This window comes from Osmia bicornis, chromosome 11, assembly GCF_907164935.1.
Source record: "Osmia bicornis bicornis chromosome 11, iOsmBic2.1, whole genome shotgun sequence".
Classification (NCBI taxonomy): domain Eukaryota; kingdom Metazoa; phylum Arthropoda; class Insecta; order Hymenoptera; family Megachilidae; genus Osmia; species Osmia bicornis.
This window is the reverse complement of record NC_060226.1, coordinates 4709730-4731690: the sequence shown is the minus strand read 5'-3', so window position 1 is coordinate 4731690 and position 21961 is coordinate 4709730. Positions and strand designations below refer to the sequence as shown.

The 21961-nt window shown below is 42.2% G+C and overlaps 1 protein-coding gene across 1 annotated transcript in view; it reads left to right on the top strand.

Moving 5' to 3' along the window:
* Positions 1-1144: 1144 nt before the first annotated feature.
* The window catches only part of LOC114872458 (nuclear hormone receptor E75), a 110521-nt gene continuing 89704 nt past the window's right edge, over positions 1145-21961 (top strand). Inside the window, exon 1 of the mRNA XM_029179667.2 lies at positions 1145-2775. Coding sequence (XP_029035500.1) covers positions 2586-2775 — 190 coding nt within the window. The 5' untranslated portion in view covers positions 1145-2585. The remainder of the gene's footprint in view (positions 2776-21961) is intronic.

Genomic DNA, 21961 nt, shown 5'->3' with positions numbered 1-21961 from the left:
CTGCACTTATCGCAGCGTTCATTCCTTGGCCAAACACGATAATACATACTTGGTGTAGTTCGCGGTCATAACCATTCGAAACGCATAGTGTTGCGCATGCGCCCTGTGTTTCGCCCTTATATGCACGTGCGCGCGAATGAAACTCAAGAGAATAGGTGTAACGGAAGGTCTGGCCTCTCATCTGCTTCCGTTCGCAAGCATGTGAGTTATACACGCGTAGACATTTCATCACCCTTCCCTAACAGGGCCATGAAAGAAAGGCGAACAACAGAAAAATTAATAATAATAACAATTGATCGAGATGAGAAGAAAGAGAAACTAAAGCGAATGGAAGAAAAAAATTAAAATAATAATTTTTTGAAAAGCAACGACGACAAGTAATAGCGTGTTATCAGCATCGAAGGAAAGGAAGAGAAAGAAAAGAGAGTAGGACAGGAGAGGGCACTAGACAAAATCAAAAAGGAATACGGACACGTAGACGAGATAGAAAGGAAGAAGATAGAGAACGGCGCGGTAGTGTGTGCGCATTGGGAGATCGTGTTGCGTGGTATAGTGTGGAGTCGTATCACGAAGCAGTCGCTTTATATACGTGCGCTGTCGGTGCGCGCGGATAGCGCGCTGGAACGTCGAACGCTATAGGTTGAAACGGTGAGCGCTCGCCACAGGCTGTAGGCTACCCGTAGGGGTTAGATAGAGAACGGAATAGGGAGACTGAATGAGATAGACAGAGGGAGGGAGCGAAACAAAGATAATACCGAGAGGAAAAGAGAGAGATATCAGAAGCGAGGGAGATATCTAGATAGAGGAAAAGAGAAACGAGAGCGCTTATGCACCGCTGAATCCATCGCGGCCGGCCGCACTCTCACTTTCGCCGGCGCCGATGACGGTTCTCGTCGTCGTCGGCTGATTGCCGTCTGCGTTACAACCACCGACTTTTTTCTCCCCGTTCGACCGTGAGTAACGCGTTACGCCGCTGATCCGCGCGATTTTCACCGCGGAAAGTGTATCTTTCGAAAGCGGAGCATAGAGGGCGCGCTCTTACAATGACCGCTCGTATTAGAGTTAACCACGTGATCGATCAAATCGATTCTCGATAGACTTGAGGGGAATAGGAAGATCGAGACGAGTATCGAAGTGAGTTATCGAAGGGTTAGTCAAGCAATCGCGCGAGTAAAGATGGAGACGTATTGGCTTTGATTTACATACCTCGTGACGAAACTCGAGCAGGGGTTGACGCTCTTGGAGGCCTTCGCGACGATAAACCGCGGTCAACCGTGGAGGTGGATCGTTCACTGTCTCCGTCTTCATCACGTATCAAGGGTGAGAAAGAGGGAGAAGAAAAACGAGAGTGCTGGAAGAGAGGGGAAGAGAGTTACTCTGGCACGAGGGCGGGAGCGAGAAAGCAGAAGGGAGGAGGACGCTGCGTGGGTGGTGGGAGAGAGGGAAAGGTCGGCAGTGGCTCGCGAGGGACTACTCGTATTCCGAGGACTGTTGTTTTCGGTGAACTGCTAAGAAACACTCGTCCACGCGGACCGGCCTTACGTGCATTCCTCCGTACGCATCCTTGCGTCGCGTCGTGTGACAAGAACGATTTGTGAATTGAAGAATCAGTGACTCTTCGACATTCCATTGAAGGCTATTGATATTGTGTCTCGCACGTGTCGTCTAGCGTCTCGAGATTCAGGAGCAACGAGCGCGTGACATCTATCGACGAGTTTTACGTACGGAAGTATTCCGATCGACTGTTGTGATTCACGGCTTTAATGTGTTTTTTACACTAGAACTCGCGTGAGTGGTTTTCCGTGTCTTTCGATAGACTCGTTCGTGTTTCGGTTTTCATAACGAACGTTCGCGAGTTCAAGGTTTCTCCGGTGGTGTCAACACGTGTCGTACTACATATTGAGAATTTTCAAAACAATCTACATCGCTCGAACGGCTCGGTGAAAAGGAAACAAAAGCGGACAGTGACTCGTTTATGTTCGTGCTCGTCGCGTCGTTCTTCTTCGGTTCGATTCCGGTTTCGCTCGTAGTTTACATCGTCGCTTCGGTGATCACGGTTTCGATGCAGAGCGTGGTGACTGTTGATCGTGAGCGACGAGCTCGAAACGCGTGGCGCGCGTAAAGTGAGTGATTAGTTCGTAGTGTCGCCGCGAGGGTTTCCGCTGCAGGTGTCACGCCGCCGCAAGACATTGACCGTGACATTCGGCATTCGCGCGGAGATACGGTGAAACGTAGCGTTGAAACCAGTGAGCCAACAATCAGTGACTGGATTAAACATTGTGCCTGAATATTATCTTTATACCCTCGGCTGTGTTTTCTCTTTCGTAAGCGATTATTGTATATCCGACGTCCGTTCCGTCGATGTGCACGCGTGTTTCGTGAATGAAGCCGACCGTATCGCGGGTTCTCGAGAGATTTTCAAGTGAATTCCCGTGACCCGCGGCCGCGGGTGAAACGCATTAAACGTGGCTCATACGGCTAGGGACAGAGCCGCCGAACTTCAGGCGGAAGTAAGGAGTGCGATCAGGGTACTACATGGCTGGTGCCCCAGGCCGCCCCAGGGGCACCGTGGTGACACGGTTCTGATGTCACCGCAGACGCAAATGCGAGGAAATCATAGAAACGGAGGACCAAATCAACCACCGCCAGCTACCGTCGTAGTCAGTTCAACATCGAGCATGAGACCGCCACCGCCGCCACCACCCCCTCGCGTCAGAGCGTCCAACGAGGGCAAGGGGCACCACGAGGAACCTACTAGCTCCATTCCTGATCTCGGTGAGTTTTTGCACTATATTTCATTTATTATTATTAATATGCGACAAAAATAATTGCGATTATTATTATTTTACATTGCGATACTTATTTTAAGATAAGCTTTCACTTAACCATGATTGTTTTATAATAGTAAACAAACGCTATGTTTAAAAATTTACAAATTGACGTTTAAAATTTTCTTTGGATATTATTGCCACTCTTTCTTATTAAAATAACGGTCAAAAAATTAGCAATTAATATTTTAATCCTATTTTCATAATATCATGGCGCCTCTTATCACGATAATTTCAAAGAATCGATAATACACATGCAGGCTTAAGATCGCAATGGCGTTTTTTATCGGTTCATCTCGCGAATATAATATACATATACTCGTGTCGTATTGCTGCGCTTGCAGGCAAAAGGAAAAAAACGGAACGATTTAAATGAGGTGACGATTTGTTGTTAACGATCGAGCTGATTTGGCCTCTGAACGTGTAAACAGGAGGCGAATTCTCTATCCATCGTCTTTTCAAGGCAACCTTGAACTTTGCACGGTTAAAAAATTCGCGACAGACTATCGGTTTGGAGAAAAAGTTTTTCTTGCTTAGTTTTTCTTTCTTAAAAAAGTCTCGTGCTCTATTCGTTCTTTCAAAACCGTCGGCTTGCTATAAACATCGTGTCGGAAAATTTGTAGGTAAAGTTAAGACAATTTACGTATAAGCATATCTCCGTTTTCCGGTTTGTACAAAAATTATTTTGAAAAAATTACGAAGACGTCTATCCAATATTTTCGTTTTCGAAAATTTTTAATTATTCGAGTAATTAACGGTACCGGCCGCCCCGGAAATCCTAGGAAAAAGAACGGAGGCCGTCGTCCATGGATCGTTGTTCGCAGAAACGCCTTGCATTCACCCGGTGTACTATGTTTAGTGTTTACGTCTGTACGTTTCATTAACGATAAGCTCTGCTAAGCGCTATCGTCTGCTCTCTTCGTGACTACCGAACGTTTGTATAACGAAGACCGAGAAAAGGTTGACACCGCGACGTAGGAACCTCGATCAGGGGCGTTTCGTGTTTAAAAATAAATTATTCATCTGTTCGATGGAGCAGTACTTTTAAAAAGAATCGACTATCCGGTACATTTTTACTCCGAAACGTACGGTCACTCTATATCTCCATTCGCAACTACATTTGAAAAATATATTTTTCAATAGAATAATCATTTTCTGAAAACAGCCATGTTTGCGTAAGATTACACACATATGGAAGGGATTATTATTATACACATAAACAGAGTGAAATGATTGAAACAGAAAATCTTGTTTTTCTCTAAACCAAATCCTTGTTCGAATAAAGCGTCTTTCATAATCTTGGCTTATTTTCTTTTTCTTTAGAATTTACGTACTGCGTAGGTCATCAACGATTCGCGACGTTTATCGAGAACGCAATGTTAATTAATCGAGAAGGAATATTTTTTCATTCAACAACAAAGTATAAATATAATTGCATACAATTTCTCTTCGATCGAGTATCGTAACGTGAGTTTTTATGTTGTTTTGTTTAATTAAAATTTGTAATGATCAGTCTGAGATAAACGTTGAACCGTGGAGTCAAAAAGGAAAGTGAATCGATAGAGTCGGTCAATAGATACGTTGTTCGAAGCTCTTCAGGGCTTCGTCCTCTGAAAGTTAATACCAGAATGGTTTGATAATCGATAATCGATCGGCAGAGAGGACTGCTAGCCGACGAAACAATCTGCATATCATACTGCATGTCGATTCGCATGGAATCTGTTGATTTAGTGACTCGATAAAGATGCAATAATAATGTCAAATATTACCAGCATATTCATTCTTGTTTTCGTATGCGTTCATTTCGTACAGCAGACGCGTGTAATTAGCATTTCTTTCGGCAGAATTGTTCAATTTTAAACAGTTATTTTTCAAGTTCTTCATTGTGACGTTCATTTCTATATTCATTTCGTTCGAAATAGATCCTCTTAAATATGGATCGGTAAAAATAATGTTAATTAAGAGGTAAACGATGAAAATTTGATGGCGACTCGTTAAATGCCGGACTCGTTAATTGAACGCGAAACTATCTAAACCGGCTGGGAACCTGTTTTAAACTTTTGTAAATATTAATCTCCTAGGTATCTCGGCCCCGCAGGAAATTTAAATAACAAATAGTTTTCGGCAGCTCGGTTAGTTTGTTACAACGGCGACCTCGGCACGGAAATACAATTAAAGTTATCGGCATTTGTCGCGGCTGAATGTCAGGGTCATTGTTCTATCCGACGCGTGATCGATACAGATCGATCATGATTAACACTTTGCATCGTAGATTCGATTTAATAGTTCGATCGTGTGCACGTTTTTAAAGATTATAGATCTTCGCCAAAGTACTTGAATCCTGCGAATAGCTTTCGGATTTGAAGAAAATCTTAATTTAAGGGACGAAACTACACCCTGTTTACACATGTTACAATGGTAACACCGTTTATAGCGACAGGTTGTGGCGCTTGATTTTTCATCTGATAAACAGCAGCCGTTCGCACTTGTGAAAATAAAGCGTTCCTATTCGATGACATTGAACGGGAAACACGTTATCAAGCCTATGTTGACGTCGGTGATAAGGGAAGTGGGCTTCGTGAACGATCGAAGGTCCGGATTTCGGATGAATCGTGGAATTCCGTCGATAAAACGCAGGAAAACGTTTTTCCTATCGGTTCACGATAAACTTTCGATGGAATTTTATATGCTGATAGTTTGTCTTCAGTTTTGAAATTATAACGAGGCCACGAAGTACATATAAGTTAATTTATTCCACCGATAAGAGATAGATATTTGTTTCTTTTCGTATAATTTGGATAAATTTATTTATTGTCGATCCGTCACGAATTGTTGTTCCCGGTGAAATTGGTCATTTCCGAATTCGTAATTGTTAAATAACAATTATTGGTCAATTGAACTATATCATTTCTATAGCTCTCGTTACATTTCGGTATTCGAGCCATTTGAATGATAATTCATTTTATTGCTCGGCAGCTATCGTTTCGTTATCAGCGTTCAAAGATAAAGAATGCAAAACGTGATGTTCGTCCTTGTGATTGAATTTCACATTTCGAAATGAATTCTAACGAAAGCCCGAATGGTACCAACTTTATTTTCTCAGGATTCAACAAAAATTGTCTAATAAAGTGAATTCTCTGTCAGATACATTAGTAAATTGCTCATGGTATAGGTATTTCAGACGGTTGCATCTGTTTTGTTCACAAGAATACACGGATAACAGAGATGATAGTGTGTATAGGTGTCGAATAGCTTTCAGGGATCTATGTTAACGTCTCGTCGACAGAGAAAAAGGAGTCACTCTTCGAGTTGGTTCTCTAAATTTAAATTCAAGGAGGATGACGCGAGAGCACGACCTTGGCCATGAGAATTTCCGGAAAATACCCCGAAACACGTATCACGGAGAGAACGCCTGTATTTTAGTATCGACACTCAACTTGTCTGACCCATTTAAAATACACTTTTCCTTCCTAAACGTCCATCTAGTAGACGCTCGCAACCATTTTATGACCCGTTTCGTTTGAAACGTTGAAACGATTCTCTTTTTCTTCCATTAGAAGAAACGAAGTTTAGATTAGGCCTTTTGGTACTGGGCACGTTTCTTTGTCCACAAATTTCGGTTTCACGAGGAATTTTCTTTTATTTTTGGCGTAAGCGAAATGTCAGGTAAACGCAAACGAAAAGGAAGGTAGTCTTGTTGATCTCGGCCCGGGTCGAATCGGTATGTATTTTAAAATCGGAGTCCTCTGGCTTATCGCGTCTCCGCATTATCGTCTGACTGGAGGCCAAGGCCTGCTGACGCGTGTTCTCAGCCTCGGGAGAGACGAGTCGCGCGACGATTCTCCGCTCCGTTGGCCTGCCACTGTCGAAGATCTTCTTCGATGCACATCCGTGGCGAGGGAAAAACAAAAAAAAGACTCGTTCACGTTCCGTCCTACAGGAATTTTACATCTGTCGTGCTCGTTCGTGATATAACAGCAGGATAAAAAAGCGACGGTATGAATCGTTTTTCCTGTTTTAATTGAATCATCCGAGGGATGGTTCATTATCGCGTTGCAACGTTGTTCGTTAATTCGTATTCAAACGACTCTATTTTATGCCGTAACGTTTCTATTTCAATTTACCCCTTTCAATTGGAATGTTTAAAATAATTTGAAGCGCATTGTCGTGTAGAGTTGAACGACAGTTCAGGCTAGCATTCCGAAGGGTGTGAACCGGCGTGTTTCGCAGCGTGTGCCATGGGCGCAGACACCCTTCAGTCCTCGTCTCAAGATGGCCGCGTGTGCGTGCATTTCCGACTGCACGTATTCAGCACGTGCGCGTCAAGTGCGTGCACCGTTTGTCGCTCGTATGCACTCTACGGACCCGGTGCTTTCCAAACTTTTTCCTTTAGAAGTTCATCCACCCTTCGTTATTTGAATCGTCACGAATTTATGACTCTGCTTCTGCACGTTAAACGTAAACAATTCTTACGGAAATTTTCGAGATTCTATTTCTAAAAAGAGAATAACTGGAATGTTTTAAGGATGGTTAGGAACTGGCTGCACCATGTCAACTGATAATCAAAGCAAATATTCTTAGGGTCTTTGTGTTTATCTGTTAGGCTCCCTAAAACCTGTCCGCTTTCGAAAAGTTCTTCCTTTCAATTGAATTCATCTAACAAGTAAAAAATAGGGATATTTATGTCATTTCCGTGCCAGTTTTGGGCCATTTTCAAACATTTCGTAATTACTTGATTAAAACATTTACCATTAATCAAGGATTTGCGAGTTCCGATCGAAATCGTAAATTTCATTAGTCTAAAGAGGATGAGAGGGTGATTAATTAAATGCATCGTGTAACGTGGATGCAGCAGGGTCATGGAGAAGCGTGTCGATCGCTCAGACACCCCATCCTCCCCTTTTTACCCTCTCCTCGACCGTCAATTTCCTTTTTTTTTTTCGTCGGTCAAATAGCTGTCCCACACACACACACACGATAATCTATAGGGTGATCCGTGGTGAAAAAAAAATCGCGAACAACCGATAGAACACTTCAGGTTCAAGGGTAGAATGAATCGAGCTAATTACTTGTTGCGTCGCGTATATCTCTGCAATCTCTCTCGACCAGACAGGTTGTTCGTTGATTGCTTACTCGTGTTTTATAATTCCTTTCCTATCTCTTTCTTTCCTCCGCGAAATGATAGTCGATATTTTGAGATTGCAGAAAATATTGGCTTCTGATTATAAAAGATTTAGAACGGATTTTGTAAATGAATGTTTGGTTATTAAATCTTGATGGATTGATATTAAATCTCTTGTAATCAGAGAACGGTATTTATTTTAATTGAAAAATTTCCGTGGATTTTTACCTTTTGTTTTTGAGCATTTACTACGAATAGAATAGTTATAAAATATTTTAATCGAATTTTCTCAATCAAATAACATATTCCATTAATAAATTCAAAAGCAAAGATTTCAATTGTTTCCAGACAGCTTTCATTAAACAACGATTACGCAATTCTGCCCTTTTATACAGGATTTATTATTCTCGCACGAGGTATCATTTCGACTAATTAGCGATTTTAAGTGTCCCTTTTTTCCTCCATTCCCTTTCACCATTGTCCAAAGAGTTCTGTTCCGTTTCAAACGACACGCCGAGACACCCTGTACGCATACACGCCACGCAAAAATGATTGCACGTATGAGTATATTTGGCCCCGCTTTCATCTTCCACCATTATTGTCTGCCCTTTTTTCTCTCCCTCTGATATCTCTTCTTCTCGTTCGTCGCGACGCGTGTCTGTCTGGAATGAAAGATTTTTCACCCCTTTCGTGCGCGACGTCTGCAGCTCGCTTTCTTTAAACCTTAACTGGATCTTAATTACCGCCCCTGGCGAATCAGATTCTTGCCTTTTCGTCGACGACGAAAAGAGGCATTTCTTTTAAGCCTCGAACGTGGAAATCGGGAAATTGTACGTTTATTATTATACCGTACAATTAGTCTCGAAGTTTCGTCGTCGATGCATTTGCAAGCGACGGAAATCGTGCGACGATCCCTCCGGGTTCGTCTCAACCGGATATTTCGAGTGCGACGTAAATCCATCGTATAATTATCGTTTCTTGAAACGGGCCGACCAATTCGGCCGTCGTCGGCCCGTCTGAATGCGTCAATCGTCACCGCATTGTTCGTTCAATGAAAGCGACCGAATGGTACCGGGAGCAATGCACCTCGAGTGCATCTGTAAAGTGCACTGCCTTGACCCTGCTGCATCGTTGTTGATTTCATGGCCCAATTCAAGGGAAATAAATGCTCGACTCTGATGATGAATTCACCCTATGCTTGGTACTATTTGTGATCACGTCAAGACGATAGGGTAGTTTTTCAAAAATATATTTTTTTATGGATACCTTGAACTTTTTTAAACCTCTTCATTTTTTCGCCAATATTTTTGAAATATGATTTCATATTTCTAGGTAGAAGTTTCGTATAGAAACGTCCGAGGTCTAAAGTAATATTTTTCTAAAAGTGCTGCACCGTTGACAGCAACATTTCAGAACAACTTTTTCGTATCGCTATCATGTGGTAGTTGAACTGCAGTTCACACGGTGCAGTTTATAAGTTTCACTTTTCTTCGTAAACAAAGTTTCGTATTTTTGATGTATGTATTTTGTAAAGAAGAAGAGTTATCGTAAAATAAAATTAGATGTTACTACAGATAATTCATTTGAAAAAATAAATTATTGCATGGTCTGAAGAAATTGTAATCGAGAGGTGTCGTTAAAGTTTCTCCGTTGATATCCTTCTGAAAATAAATTTTGTAATCGTATTATCGTTTTTAATTTATCGACCTTTTATCTCATGTATTTTACGCTTCTGAGATAGCGTATAAACAACCAGCAACAAATAACTGATTGCAAATCTATAAAAAATATAAATACACGGTGTCGAATGGAAAATGATCTTGAAGAAACGAAGTTGCAATTGCTATTGGCAATTACGAAATTATCGGATGTTTTGCGAATCCTTTGCTTCGAGTTTTATCAAGGTCAAAATGAAACGAGTGAACTAAATTTCGAAGGATGAAAAAAAATTTTTTGACCATCGGACATCTGAGTTACGATAATCACCAATCGAGACAGAAGAATTCGAGGCGTGTCGACACTGTTATCAGTCAAGGTTAAGTGATAGGAAACATCATTTTCTGTGTAGTTCAATTTCATCGATCGATTGGTCGAAACGAACAAATTTGTACGAAATAAAAAAATTATTAAGCGTTTTTCCAATGAAACGAGCATTAGAGAAATCAAATTCGTAGAAACATCGGATTTAGATTTTAGCCTTATTTCTTTCCATCCATTCATTGGCAAAGTATATTCGTATAGTTATTATTCAGAATTTAAAAATATCTTGTTCGAGTTTTCGACGAAAGATAGAAATGAAGATCACGAGTTTAGACACACTTGAAATTCTTGGAAAATGTTTAAGGTACATCTTTGTGGGTATTATTTTATTAACACGTAGGCATCGTCCAAAGTGCTTGTTTATTTTTTACAAATTTATTTTGGAAGATCAAGATACTTGCCAATTTTTTCATTCGCTCTTGGTATTTTTACTCGTATATATCTTTGCTTTTGGATCAGCTTGTAGATAAATGGAAGTAAGTCATCAGGTATTCTTAAAAGAGAAATGATTAAAACTCTTTTAATTCGTTGATTAATCGTCGAGATAGCTTTGTAAAATAAATTTATCTTATTCATATTTCTTAATTCAGGTCTTTGGTTAAATATTAATCAACCATCAATTTTCAAATTGCAATTTTTCCTTAATACTCTTTGATATATTTTGAATTATCTAATCATTTAATCAGATTTTATACCAAATTGATTGACGTAAAATATGAAATGCAAAATCCACCGTCAAACAAAAAATTTCCAATACATTTTTTCTTCGACAGGGTCAAATCTGACCCAGAATCAGAACGATTTTCGTGTTTGTTTAAAAGCCCGTCGAAAAGAAAAGAAAATCTCCGCTTGGATGAGAAAATTTTTTACATTATCGCACAGGGTCGCGTTCGAACGTCCGGACGAAAAACCCACTTTCCGCGAACCCATAAAATCCCGGAGGGAGGCATTATCCCCATAGAGGATCGTTGTTGTTCGGCCAGAAACAGAGCGTGGCTGATGGAAAGCGCGTCGGGTCGGTGTACCGCGATTCCGCCAGCTCGAGCCGCTCGAATAGAGGCGGTTGCTCGACGTCGGTGGAAAGGGTGATCATTCGAAGGGTTCAGTGTCTCGCGATGACCCCTGTTCGCTCGTTGGTGCAAGGCAAGGGGGAATGACCTAGTCCCCTTGCTGCTATCGCCTCTGCTACGCTCCTGTCGCCTCGCAACCCGCTTCACCTTCGCATCACGTCCACGTTGTGGTACGCCCCCTCCAGAGGGAGGCACGGTACCTCTTTTCTTGGAATTTCCGTACCATCCCCCTGACTTCCTTCAGACTACCTTTTCATTTACTGAACAAAAAATGTTGGTTCGCTAACGGTATTATCAGACCTGATACGTTTTGATAAAGATTGTACTACGGCACGAATGTCGCGCTCACGCGAAAGGGTTGAAGTACTCGAGAGCCAATCGGTCGCCGCCACCTACGCGCAGCCAGGAAACGCAACGGGTAAACAATGCACCCTGGTTCAGGGCCGCGCGCTCGTCCAACACGCAAGGTACACGGAGAAATTAGCGGTCGCGGCAGGTGCAATCGTTCGCTATCTGGTACCCTGAATAATTCACCAGAATTAGCCGACAAGAGTCAAGGTGGGAGCACACGTTGGCTGGCATCGATCATTGACCTCCCGCCAAGTTTAAGGTCCCTGACGAACTCTGGATGCCAGGGTTCATCAACACCGTCTGTCGTTCGGGAGGGGATGAAAGTTTATTTTAAAAGTAGCTTTATTCCGTTTTAATTAACTCGTTCGAATGAATTGAATTCATTCGAATCGTGAAAGAGAAATTATTATTTTGTTGTCGATTGTTATCTAAAATTATCTCCCAAAAATGAATTCATGTAGAACCCGCGGAATAAGGGGTTAAATAATAGCCAAGCTTTTTCCTGGTCTCGGCAAATCGGAAGAAACGGGCGGAGAGGAAGGATTTTATGATAGCCCTCTATATCCTGCATCCTTTCACCCCCACCATCCCTAACCACCCTCTGGCTGGTTTATGCCTTCCTGAGAGGGCCGATACGCCGCGTCGAGACACCCTCTAACCCCTTCAGCTGCGACCCCACGAACAAAGTCTTCCACCACTCCGCGAGGGAGGAAAACGATGGCCAAAGTGACGGCGGGGAGGGTAGGGGAGGGGATGACGACGATGCCATTGCACTGCACTGGGTGAGGGTCATTACTCCGAGCAAGGCGAGCCGGTGACCTCGGCGCCAACGCCCGGAATCGATCCAACCCCTTCTACCCTTGTACCCTGTACGAGTAACAGGGGGTGCAATGCACCGTACATTTCTCTTTTTATTATACCTTCACGGTACGTGTGTGTACCGACAGAGGGCACGAGTTACTGTCACCATTTTACCTATTTCGCAGAATTCTTTCGATTTTTCAAATATAATTTTAGAATCAACGGAAACAAGAAGAATCGAAGGAAATTGTTTAGGGGTTGATTTAAGTATTAATAGAAAGAGGGACAATACCAGTTGACGCGAACGACACCCGGTTCGTGTCGTATCATAGAGAATAAGGGTGGATCAAAAGGTGATTAGGTGACTGGATAAAATTAATTGACTACCTTTGTTTTGATGGTTTTCAAGACTCGATAAATATTCACGTTTATAAGTTAAAGTAAAAATAATTTGATATAAATTTTAGATTACCTCGGACTGATTTATTCATTCAAGTCGTCGTTTGGACTTTGCCAGTTATTTATATTAATGTTCTATTACATATTACATTAATGTTAATCCACGTCTGTCGCTCATTTATAATTAATCGAGTGGTTGTTTTTCGTGAACTTAGAAAGACGATATCGGCGATCAACAAAAGATATTTAACGATTGACGTAGCAATAGTTTTCCTTATTCTTCTTCTCGAATTTCTAAGATAATTGTGTAATTAGATCTGTTGTCGATGAATATCGCCTAACAGGTGGCTGATGATAAAAACAAACACATGAGACCATAACTTTTTCTTTCATATGATTTGAAACAGGTAGATGTAAAGAATAATGTAATATGTCAAGGACATATATCGTTTAAAATTATATCATTTTGTCTTTGGTATACGAACGAACCGAGTATTGTTAGCGAACGCGTTAATCGACGCCGTGGGACTTTGGCACCTGTTAATCGTCGACCCTGGTCGGCTCGGGCGAGGAAGATTAATCAGGACGAGGTGATAGTTTAACCGTGGCTCATTAAGTAGCGATACGCGCGAACATCGTGGGTGTTCGATACTTTCCTTGAGATAAATGCCGATGACTAAGGTTGCGTGAATAGCATACGAGCTTCTGAATGAGAAACGGATGCCTCTCATTTACTATGAGTCATTCAGTTTGATCTTAATAGAGTTGACCCATTAGCACGCTATTAATCCAATAATCTTCAACGAGTCATCCTTCTATTATATTATTCATTCGAATACAAAAATTGCTCCAACATATTTTTCAGTCGATACGACGATCGAAAAATTGATTTCCGGAACCGTCGGTCGATTTTTCGGATCCCTTTCATTGATTCCGTCGCTTTGTCACAGATGGCTCTTTCGTGGCGTTTCATAGGGCCCAAATTGGGCCCTGGATCTTTGCAGCCCTTCGATACCGCCAGATGTCGACAAAGGTTTTGAAAAAGGGATGATGCGAGCCTTTCATCGTTTCTAAAATTTACTTTTTATAATTACTCCCTTGCCCTTTGGTTCTATTCAAATTTTTCGGCACTAACAAGTTTAATTTAGTATATCTTTGATATTGATCCCAAAATTTTTTTAATGTCGTATGATTTATAATTGTGTTAATTAAGGAATGATCCATGGATCGCTATTACTGTTCTAGGTGCTAATGATTCATCGATGTAGTTTAGCTGTTTCGTATATACAATTGTTGTTGAATTTCCTCCAATTTCCGGTTACCGTTGTTACGAGGAGAAGAGCTGCCACGTGTTGAGTTGTTACATCCGTTACGTAAAATCATCTCTTGTATAAAAGGGTTTCGTGTTACGGGGCGCGTGTCACGTTTTGCGTTTCCTCTTACCGATCTTGCCAGATGTGGCCGTAAATCCAATAAAGTGTAGAGGTATAATACCTTTCAACGTGTTGGTGAAATCTGTCGAGACTAGGGATGTTACCGAAATCTGAATATTTTTTCTGTTGGAATTCAACTTGAATCAATTGAACCCTGTATTAAATTTTGCAACTTTCAATCTTTCAAAATTTTGTTCAAAAATGCTGATTACACGTTTCTAATTCTACAGAGTTAAATAAAAGTAATGTTTTCATACTTTCCTCTATTCATACTTAAGGAAAGGTATCTTGGGTTTTTGGGAAAGGGGTCGGAATGATTCTTAAAACGAACACCGTGGGAACTGACGTGGAAGGGTTGTTTGCGTTAAGGCTTGCAGATGGACTCGGGAAAATGGGTAAACAGACAAACGTATCTGGCTTTTCCTTTCCGAAAATTTTACAAAAGGGGTATCACCTGTGGGAAGAAAAAGGTGAGTTCATACATCGCTCTGTCAAGCGTTCGAAAAATTCATATTTCAATATAGTCTTTCTAATATTTGATTTGAAGATTTAGTTTCGTTGATCACTTGAAAATATTCTTATTGCAAGATGCGTCGATTCCTACCCATTGTAAATCACAACGACACACGGAAGTCGTCAAAGTGGCTGGAACATCGCACCCCCGCCCCATAGGGTGTCTCGTGCTTCCGTGTACCTCCTCCATGATGTGTAATAAGGGGTTTTCGGGGTTGCATAATACCGGGACGCGTGTCTGGATGCACGCTGAACGATGCAGCTGTTTCTGTTCGCGTTGCATCTCGTCACGCGTCTCTCATTGTAATGGGACCGGAAAAGAAGCGAAAAGGGGAGATGGGCTGTGGAAAGGGAAAAAATGAGCGTTTCAAGAACAGACAAAAAGAAGATCGAATTTTCATTCGGTTACTCCTTCTTTCTCGTCTCTTTGATCGACACGCGTAGCTCCGCGCGCTGCACCTGCCAGCTTGTTGCACGCACGTGTATATTTACTCGAATACGGATTGAGAGATATTTAAGTCCATAAGAACAAATTTTTGGAATTTCTGATCATTTTGCAAAATCATCCCGTTCGTTGCATCGCGTCGGAAGAGTTTCTTTCCCCCTTTCGAGCCCTGAAAATTGCATAAAAGGGGTTTCCAAGTACGACAAAGGGTGTTCGGTAATCCACATCTGTCCACTCGCTTTGCGTAAAGCTGTTCCACAATCGATACTCAGAATTATTGCAAAGCAGCGTTTTCTGAACTCTGTCGCCAACGGGGGTGGTCACAATGCAAAAGGATTTCGATGATTCGTATCATCTACCTGATTCGAGATGCAAAACCAGATGCAAACATTTTTCTATGGTCATAAAGGTGCACATGCATTCTTCACGATGCAGCTGTCGATCGAACAGCATATTCGGTCATTCTTCCTGGATTTTGCGTAAACACCAGCTGTAAAGGGTTCAAAAGGCATCGCTAGAAAGAGTTGACCTGTTGCGATCGCAGCTGTTCCATCAATTCCGGTGCACTTATGAGCGGAAGTTTGCATCATCGATTCGCAAACATCTTTCTTTCGGAAAGCGTTGTTTTCGTGTAGAGCTTAAACATTAAATGAAAGTTTAAAAAATCTTAACCAGACTGTAAAATCTCCAAATCTCAAATACACATCTCTTCTATGAAGTATCAGCGAGCAAAGTACAAAAGCAATTCAAGATCCCTTCAGCCGTTTTCTCTAGAACCACGAAGAAAGCATGACCGCGTACGATCGATCAGCTACCGATAGAAGTTCGTGACGAGTAAACGTTATCACGAAAAGCAGCCGATTCGAATGACACAAGAGTCGTATGAAATTGGGGTTAGATCAGGGTAAAATTGGCTGATTAATTGGCAAGATGGTTCGAGGAGGAGAGAGGGGCAAAGCGAGCGAGGAGAAGAGCATTGTTTCGAGAGGGAGGGCCTCGACGCGTCGGTGCATCGGCTTGCATATCAGTCGAGACGAAGCGTGTTAGTGAGGTTATGTGTCGTCCGTGTTGCCGGCAATACTGGTGCACGATGCAATCTCCACTTTCCCCTTTCTCCTCTTCTGGTTCATCACGGTTCTCGTCGATCCGCCTCGCGTTCCAACGGCGACGTTCGTCGCGCTTCTGCGAGGGCTGCTTCGCAAGAGGGGGTATCCCGATGGACAAGGAGGACAGGGAGAGGGTCTCTCAAGGTCCGTGGCGTGCATTGATCCTGCTCGGTCACGGACCCTCTTCTTTCTCTCTCCCTCGTTCCTCCTCGCCGTTACGTCGCCCACTTCTCTGTCGATTTCTTCGTGTTTCGCGCGCCACCCTCTCTTTCTCCGGCTTCTACCGCTCCGTTTCGCTTTCTTTTTCCCGTCTTTCCTTCGATTGCTTCTTTTTCTCCTCTTCTTGGTTCAGTTTCGCGCGTCCTCCCTCCCGTCGTCTCCGTGGCCTCCTTTACCCTCCGTCCGACAAGGTTCATCCCCTTTCTTTTTCTCTATGAATCTCTTTTTCTGCTCGCTTCTCGGTCGTCGGAGCCCCTTTTGTTTCCTCGCCGTTTCGCTCGATTTTCGTTCCTCCTCCGCCATTACTCTTTCTTTTTAGCAGCGCCGCGGCAGGCTGGCAAACGCGAGCCAGATCCTCGCCAGGATACGATCGGGACTCTGGCATTAACAGCGGGGTAGGACGCGTCTCGAAAACTTATGCCGGCTCGACGCCGCGGACCTTTGATTTCGAGCGTGCCAAGCATGGAAGGAGGTGATTCATTTTAGGCTGGAAAGTCTCCAGGCTATCGTCTGCGCGTTATCGCGCCAAGTACGCCGAGGTGAGCGAAAAGAATCGCGCGAGACAAGAGACCGATTACGGCTCGAGAGAGTCCTGTTGCGATAACCACGGGTAAACGAACTCTCCTTATCCTATTGCCTTACTCTTGCACGCGTATACGCTTGCGCGCCAACGACAACGATACGTTTCCGTTTCACTTTCTCCTTGGACCGTGTTTGCGTTCGATCGATCGTAAAACGGAAACACCGCTTCCTTGATCGTGATCATTGCGATCCGACTAAGAGAAATCAGTTTCAATTTTCTTTTCTTCTTCTAAAAATTAAGGTACGTGCAATTAACGATGTAATAGGTTCCCAGAAGACGTGAAAATTATTTGCAACGCGAGTCGTTAGACGATAAACATCACGGTGATCTGACGAGATTCGATGCTTGAAATTCTATTCCGACTACTTTCTCTGTAGACTTTCGTTCTCGTTTCACTAGGAATTAATGTCGTGTTTGTTCTCATTCAGTGCAGCTGTGTTTTCGATTCCATTCCTGTTCACGTGTTGCATAGCACAGACAACTTTCGAAACAATATTTGCCGGGATAGATTAGATTTTAAATTGTAATTTTGTAAGTTCCTATTGAAAAATTCAAATTAGTAATACGAAAGGAACGTAAAGCAGATGATACAGGCATCGTTTTAATTTTTCTGAGAAGAATTGGAGGATTGGATAATATTATCAAAAGATATTGATGTTTCGTTGATTCTGCGAATTCTGTTCGATTGAATGGCGAAAAAGGGAGGCTCGACTTTGCGTCGAAGGGAACACATGGGGCCGGAGGGACATAAAAGCGATAAGAAAGGCATCCGAAGTTGTCGATTTCCTTTCTCCAGTTCTGTTTGACTTTATTGAATCGTGGAAGTCGTGAGGCTAGCAGAGTCATCACAGGGATGAGCGCCTGGGGTGAATAAAGAACAGCTTGAAAGGGAAAAAATGAATGCTAAAGACGGGACAGAGTAAACGTTAAAAGAACGTTTACACGAAATTTCAATCTTCTTTTTTAATCTTAGTTTCATAAATTTCGTTCCAACAACTTGTCATCCATGATTTCAATAGATTGGAAAAAAAACTCGAATATAAAGTTATACTTTATTTCCGTCGAAATGCGTTGTTGGAAGCAAAGATTTCTCTTCCAGGGTATACCCAAACTTTCTGAATCCTGGGGGATGGTTACCAAGGGAACAGTCCTGTTAACCAGTCCCGACCTTGGCTACTTTCATATAACCACCCTCTAAGAGGGCTAACTTCCCATCTTATCCCATTTCCGGTCTTCGTTCTCGACAAATTTCTGCCCATTTATCAATACAGAGAATTGACACTTACAGAAGTAAAATGTTCAATTAAAATGCACAACACAAACGTACCATTCACGGCACGGTAAACAGAGCAACGTTCGTCTAATTTACAACTCGTGAAGGGTTGTACTGCTGCGAACCGGTTGCATTTAACTCGCTCGTTTGTCTCCAGTTATGAAAGGACAATTACACGTCCCTGCAATAAATCTATAAATCATCGATAACGGAAAGCAGGAAGATGTAAATAGGGAATAGGGACATTTACGGAAAGGGTTCTCGTCGAACCAGTTCTCGTCAATGTTAGAAACGGTCGTGACAGAAATTGAGAGCACTGTAAATTATCGAGGATCGAGGAAAAAATTCGATGCACTGCGGGACTGTCAGAGTAAAAGGAGGGTTGCTTCACAATCTGGAGCAACCTGGCCCTCGTGACACAAGGTTGAAACCCTTTTCAACGTTTAAAATCGTCCCAGAACTCCGCCGGAAGCCTTGGAATGAAATTATCCCAGGCGCCACGGTGAAAAGGGATTTCCGAATTTACAGAATCCAGCCACAGGTATCCTAGCCAGCTGGATTCTACAGGATTTTTCATAATATACGCAAACTTGAAAACAATTCTTATTATTATTACCAATCTAAAATTATTATTACTATTTTAAATTATTCAAAACCTACACTCAAAGTATCGAATATTCACAAAAATATAAAAATATGAGAAACGGCAGATGGGTATCGAAGGTATCGTTCTGCCACCGTAGAAAGAGAAATTGATTCACCCTGTATATGGGGAGGAACACGTGAACGTGCAACCGTTTTTCGATCAAGATGAAATAACATATCGACATTGTTAGAAAGATCCGCGCGAGATTTCTGCTTCCTTTTTTTTCTGGAAAAGGGTAAAACTCGAAAGGGGTTGAAACGTCCCCCGCGATTACAATAGCCGGATCGTCCCACGGACGGTTTTTGTGCCGATTAAACCGATCGACGATCATGGGAAACTCGATGTGGCCTCGTTTCATGGAATCCTTCATCCCCGTGATCTTCCAGGCCAGCGGGCTGGTGTTTGAAAAGGGATGATTCGATTTTTCGAAACGTCTGCTAATTTTAAAGTCGTGAGCAAGAATTCGATGGAAATGAACATTTATATTTAGTCAACGTTTTTCACGTTTTCTGACTTTCACTCTCTTACATGGAAATGGTTTTGTAGCTTTCACTTATTCTTATTACGTTAGAGTAATTTGATTGTTCAGGTCATGAATTAATATAAATTAACAATTTAATTTCACCACTAAAGTATCCAAAATCAGGCAAAAATATTTTCCAATTTTGAAGAATCATAATCGATCGACCAGGGAAACGTACATAGTTATACTCGGTTTTTATCGAAACGACTGTCACTTCCGGTGGTTACGGGGTGTTACATAAGATCCATGCTCGAGAAGCGTGAAGATCTGGGCCAGCAAGGACGAATTCTTTCACGGTGTCCCGTCAATTTTCTTGGGGACGTTTTCTCGTCAGGCGAGGTCAGTACCTTGGTTTGTCGTGCTAACTGACGACCCCTGTAAACCAATAATGCTATTTATGCCTCGAATGATGCGAATCCCTTAGGGTTGATTTACGACTGCCACTTATTTATTGCTGACTTGGTAGTTACGCGAAAATATAGCCCGTTATTTATGCCCACGCAATGCCACGCTGTAATTCTTGGGTCTGTTACTTGAAAGCAGATCTAGGAAGTCGATCTTCCCTTCCCAAGGACCATTCTTTTAACGATTTAAGCGTGACAGAATTATTTTCTAATTCAGAATACTTTATTGCCGGTGTCAACCTGCTTTTTCTATTGAAATAAGCTGGAAAGAATTTGAAATATTTCTTGTCCGTTCGATGAGAAAATGACAGAGGAGTATTTTTCTGATTTATAATCAGAGATTATAGCATTAACAACATATAAAGTAACAAAATCATGGAATATATAGTTCGAACGATCATGTAAGATTTGCTGCAGGATTTGCATAACAAGAGGGCGAATTATATATTTTCTTTTTCCTTCGAATGGCCGTACCAAAGTGGCCTAATTAAATTTGCATGGTAATAGGAGGCGCTTCGCTCGATACGTATCTGAACGAGGGGTAAGGTGAAATTTATGGAGTCAAAAGGAAAAGTGCTCGTGAAAGTAAATTCCAACGGTGCTCTACACTTTCAGTGTTTATCGTTAGAGTTTCTTCTTTTCTCAAGTAGTCTGGACTTGGCTCCAACATCCAGCGATCAAAGTTATAAAAAAATAGGAAAGAAGTCGTATACACCTCACGAGAAATTATAACTTTCAAATTAATTCGCGAAATGAGAAACCGAACTCTTGAAATGACAAATTTCAGATTTCTTATTTATTTATCTGCAATTTCAAAGTGGTAATATTTCCACCGTCTCTTGGATGATCCAATATTCCACGAGTGGAGATATGAGTTCATCGTCCTCGAAGTATTAAGAAAAACCCGATTGTCAGACGTTCGACGATTCTCTGGTTCGCATGTGGAGCCATTTGCGTCTTCATTCTTCGCGTGGTTAGCATAGCGAGCGCAGATGTGGCCGAAAAGAGGATTTCGAAGAATGCCAGCCGACATTCTGTGGCCTTATGCAACGAGAATTTTGAAACCGAAGATATTGTATCACCTTCGGTTTCTAAATGATATTCCGCGAAAAGAAAGAAGCTAAAAATGGTGCTCGTTAGTCGAGATTCGATCGGTATCTCGTTGTATAATGGTCCCGTTGCGAGGCTGTTTCTCGCTCGTCGAGCGACATAACGACGACGTTCTTTCAAGAATGTTTAAAAAGATGGTGGCCAGTTCGCTCATTCAACGATCGTTTGGCCCACATAGCCGGTTGTTTACAGCACGATTCCTCGCCAGATCGCACGGGCTCTCTTAGTGCAAAGACCTCTGTGCACGGGACGATGCACCCTCTCGGCCTTGTCCCAGCTTCGAAGCGTTAACCCTTCTCCCGGCTAGCCATTCAGCACGATTTCTCGACAGCTTTCGAGCGAGTTACTCCTCGTAACATATTTTATATAAATAAATATTTACCGAAATTTCGACACGTTCATCCGAAGAAAATGAAAATGTCCCAGGTGGAAGAATATCCTGGTTTCTCTGGTTCGAGGATCGATAATAAGTGCCGCGAAGAAAGAGAAAAAGCAATGGAGCAGTAGATGTTCCTTTACCGTTAGAGTTCGATGGACAGAGGGTGTTCAGGGAGGGACGTGTAGGGTAAAAGAAGACTCGAGTGGGTTGCAAGTCGCGCTTGGCGCTTTCAAGCCAATCAAGCGTTACCGAAACCGCGCGAGACGTATTATATTTGCATCAGCAGGCTTAGCAATTCAAATGACGAGTACCGGCCGATGCAAATTACGCCGTGCAGCCGAGCTTTATATGTATTAATGGGTCAGTGGCATCGCGAGCCGAGTGTACAGTGAACCTTGCCGGAGCGTTGCACTTCTGCCGCGCTTCTCCCCACCGCATCGCCGACGCTTTAAGCTTCGTTCACATACTATTTGTTCCACCGTCTGCTGAAGGAACACCGTTGAGAAATAATCCGATCGTATCTCATATGATAATCCTCGTGATACCAAGGAAAATGTTAGCTAAGTTGATTCAAATCCGAGAAAAGTCACTCGAATGCTTCCCCTTATTAACCGTTTCTATTTAAAAAAATTGAAATTAATGAATACTCGATGACCCACAAGTTATCTGAGGAGTAAAGTTGGTATGAATAATGTGACTATTAAGAATTCGTTTTA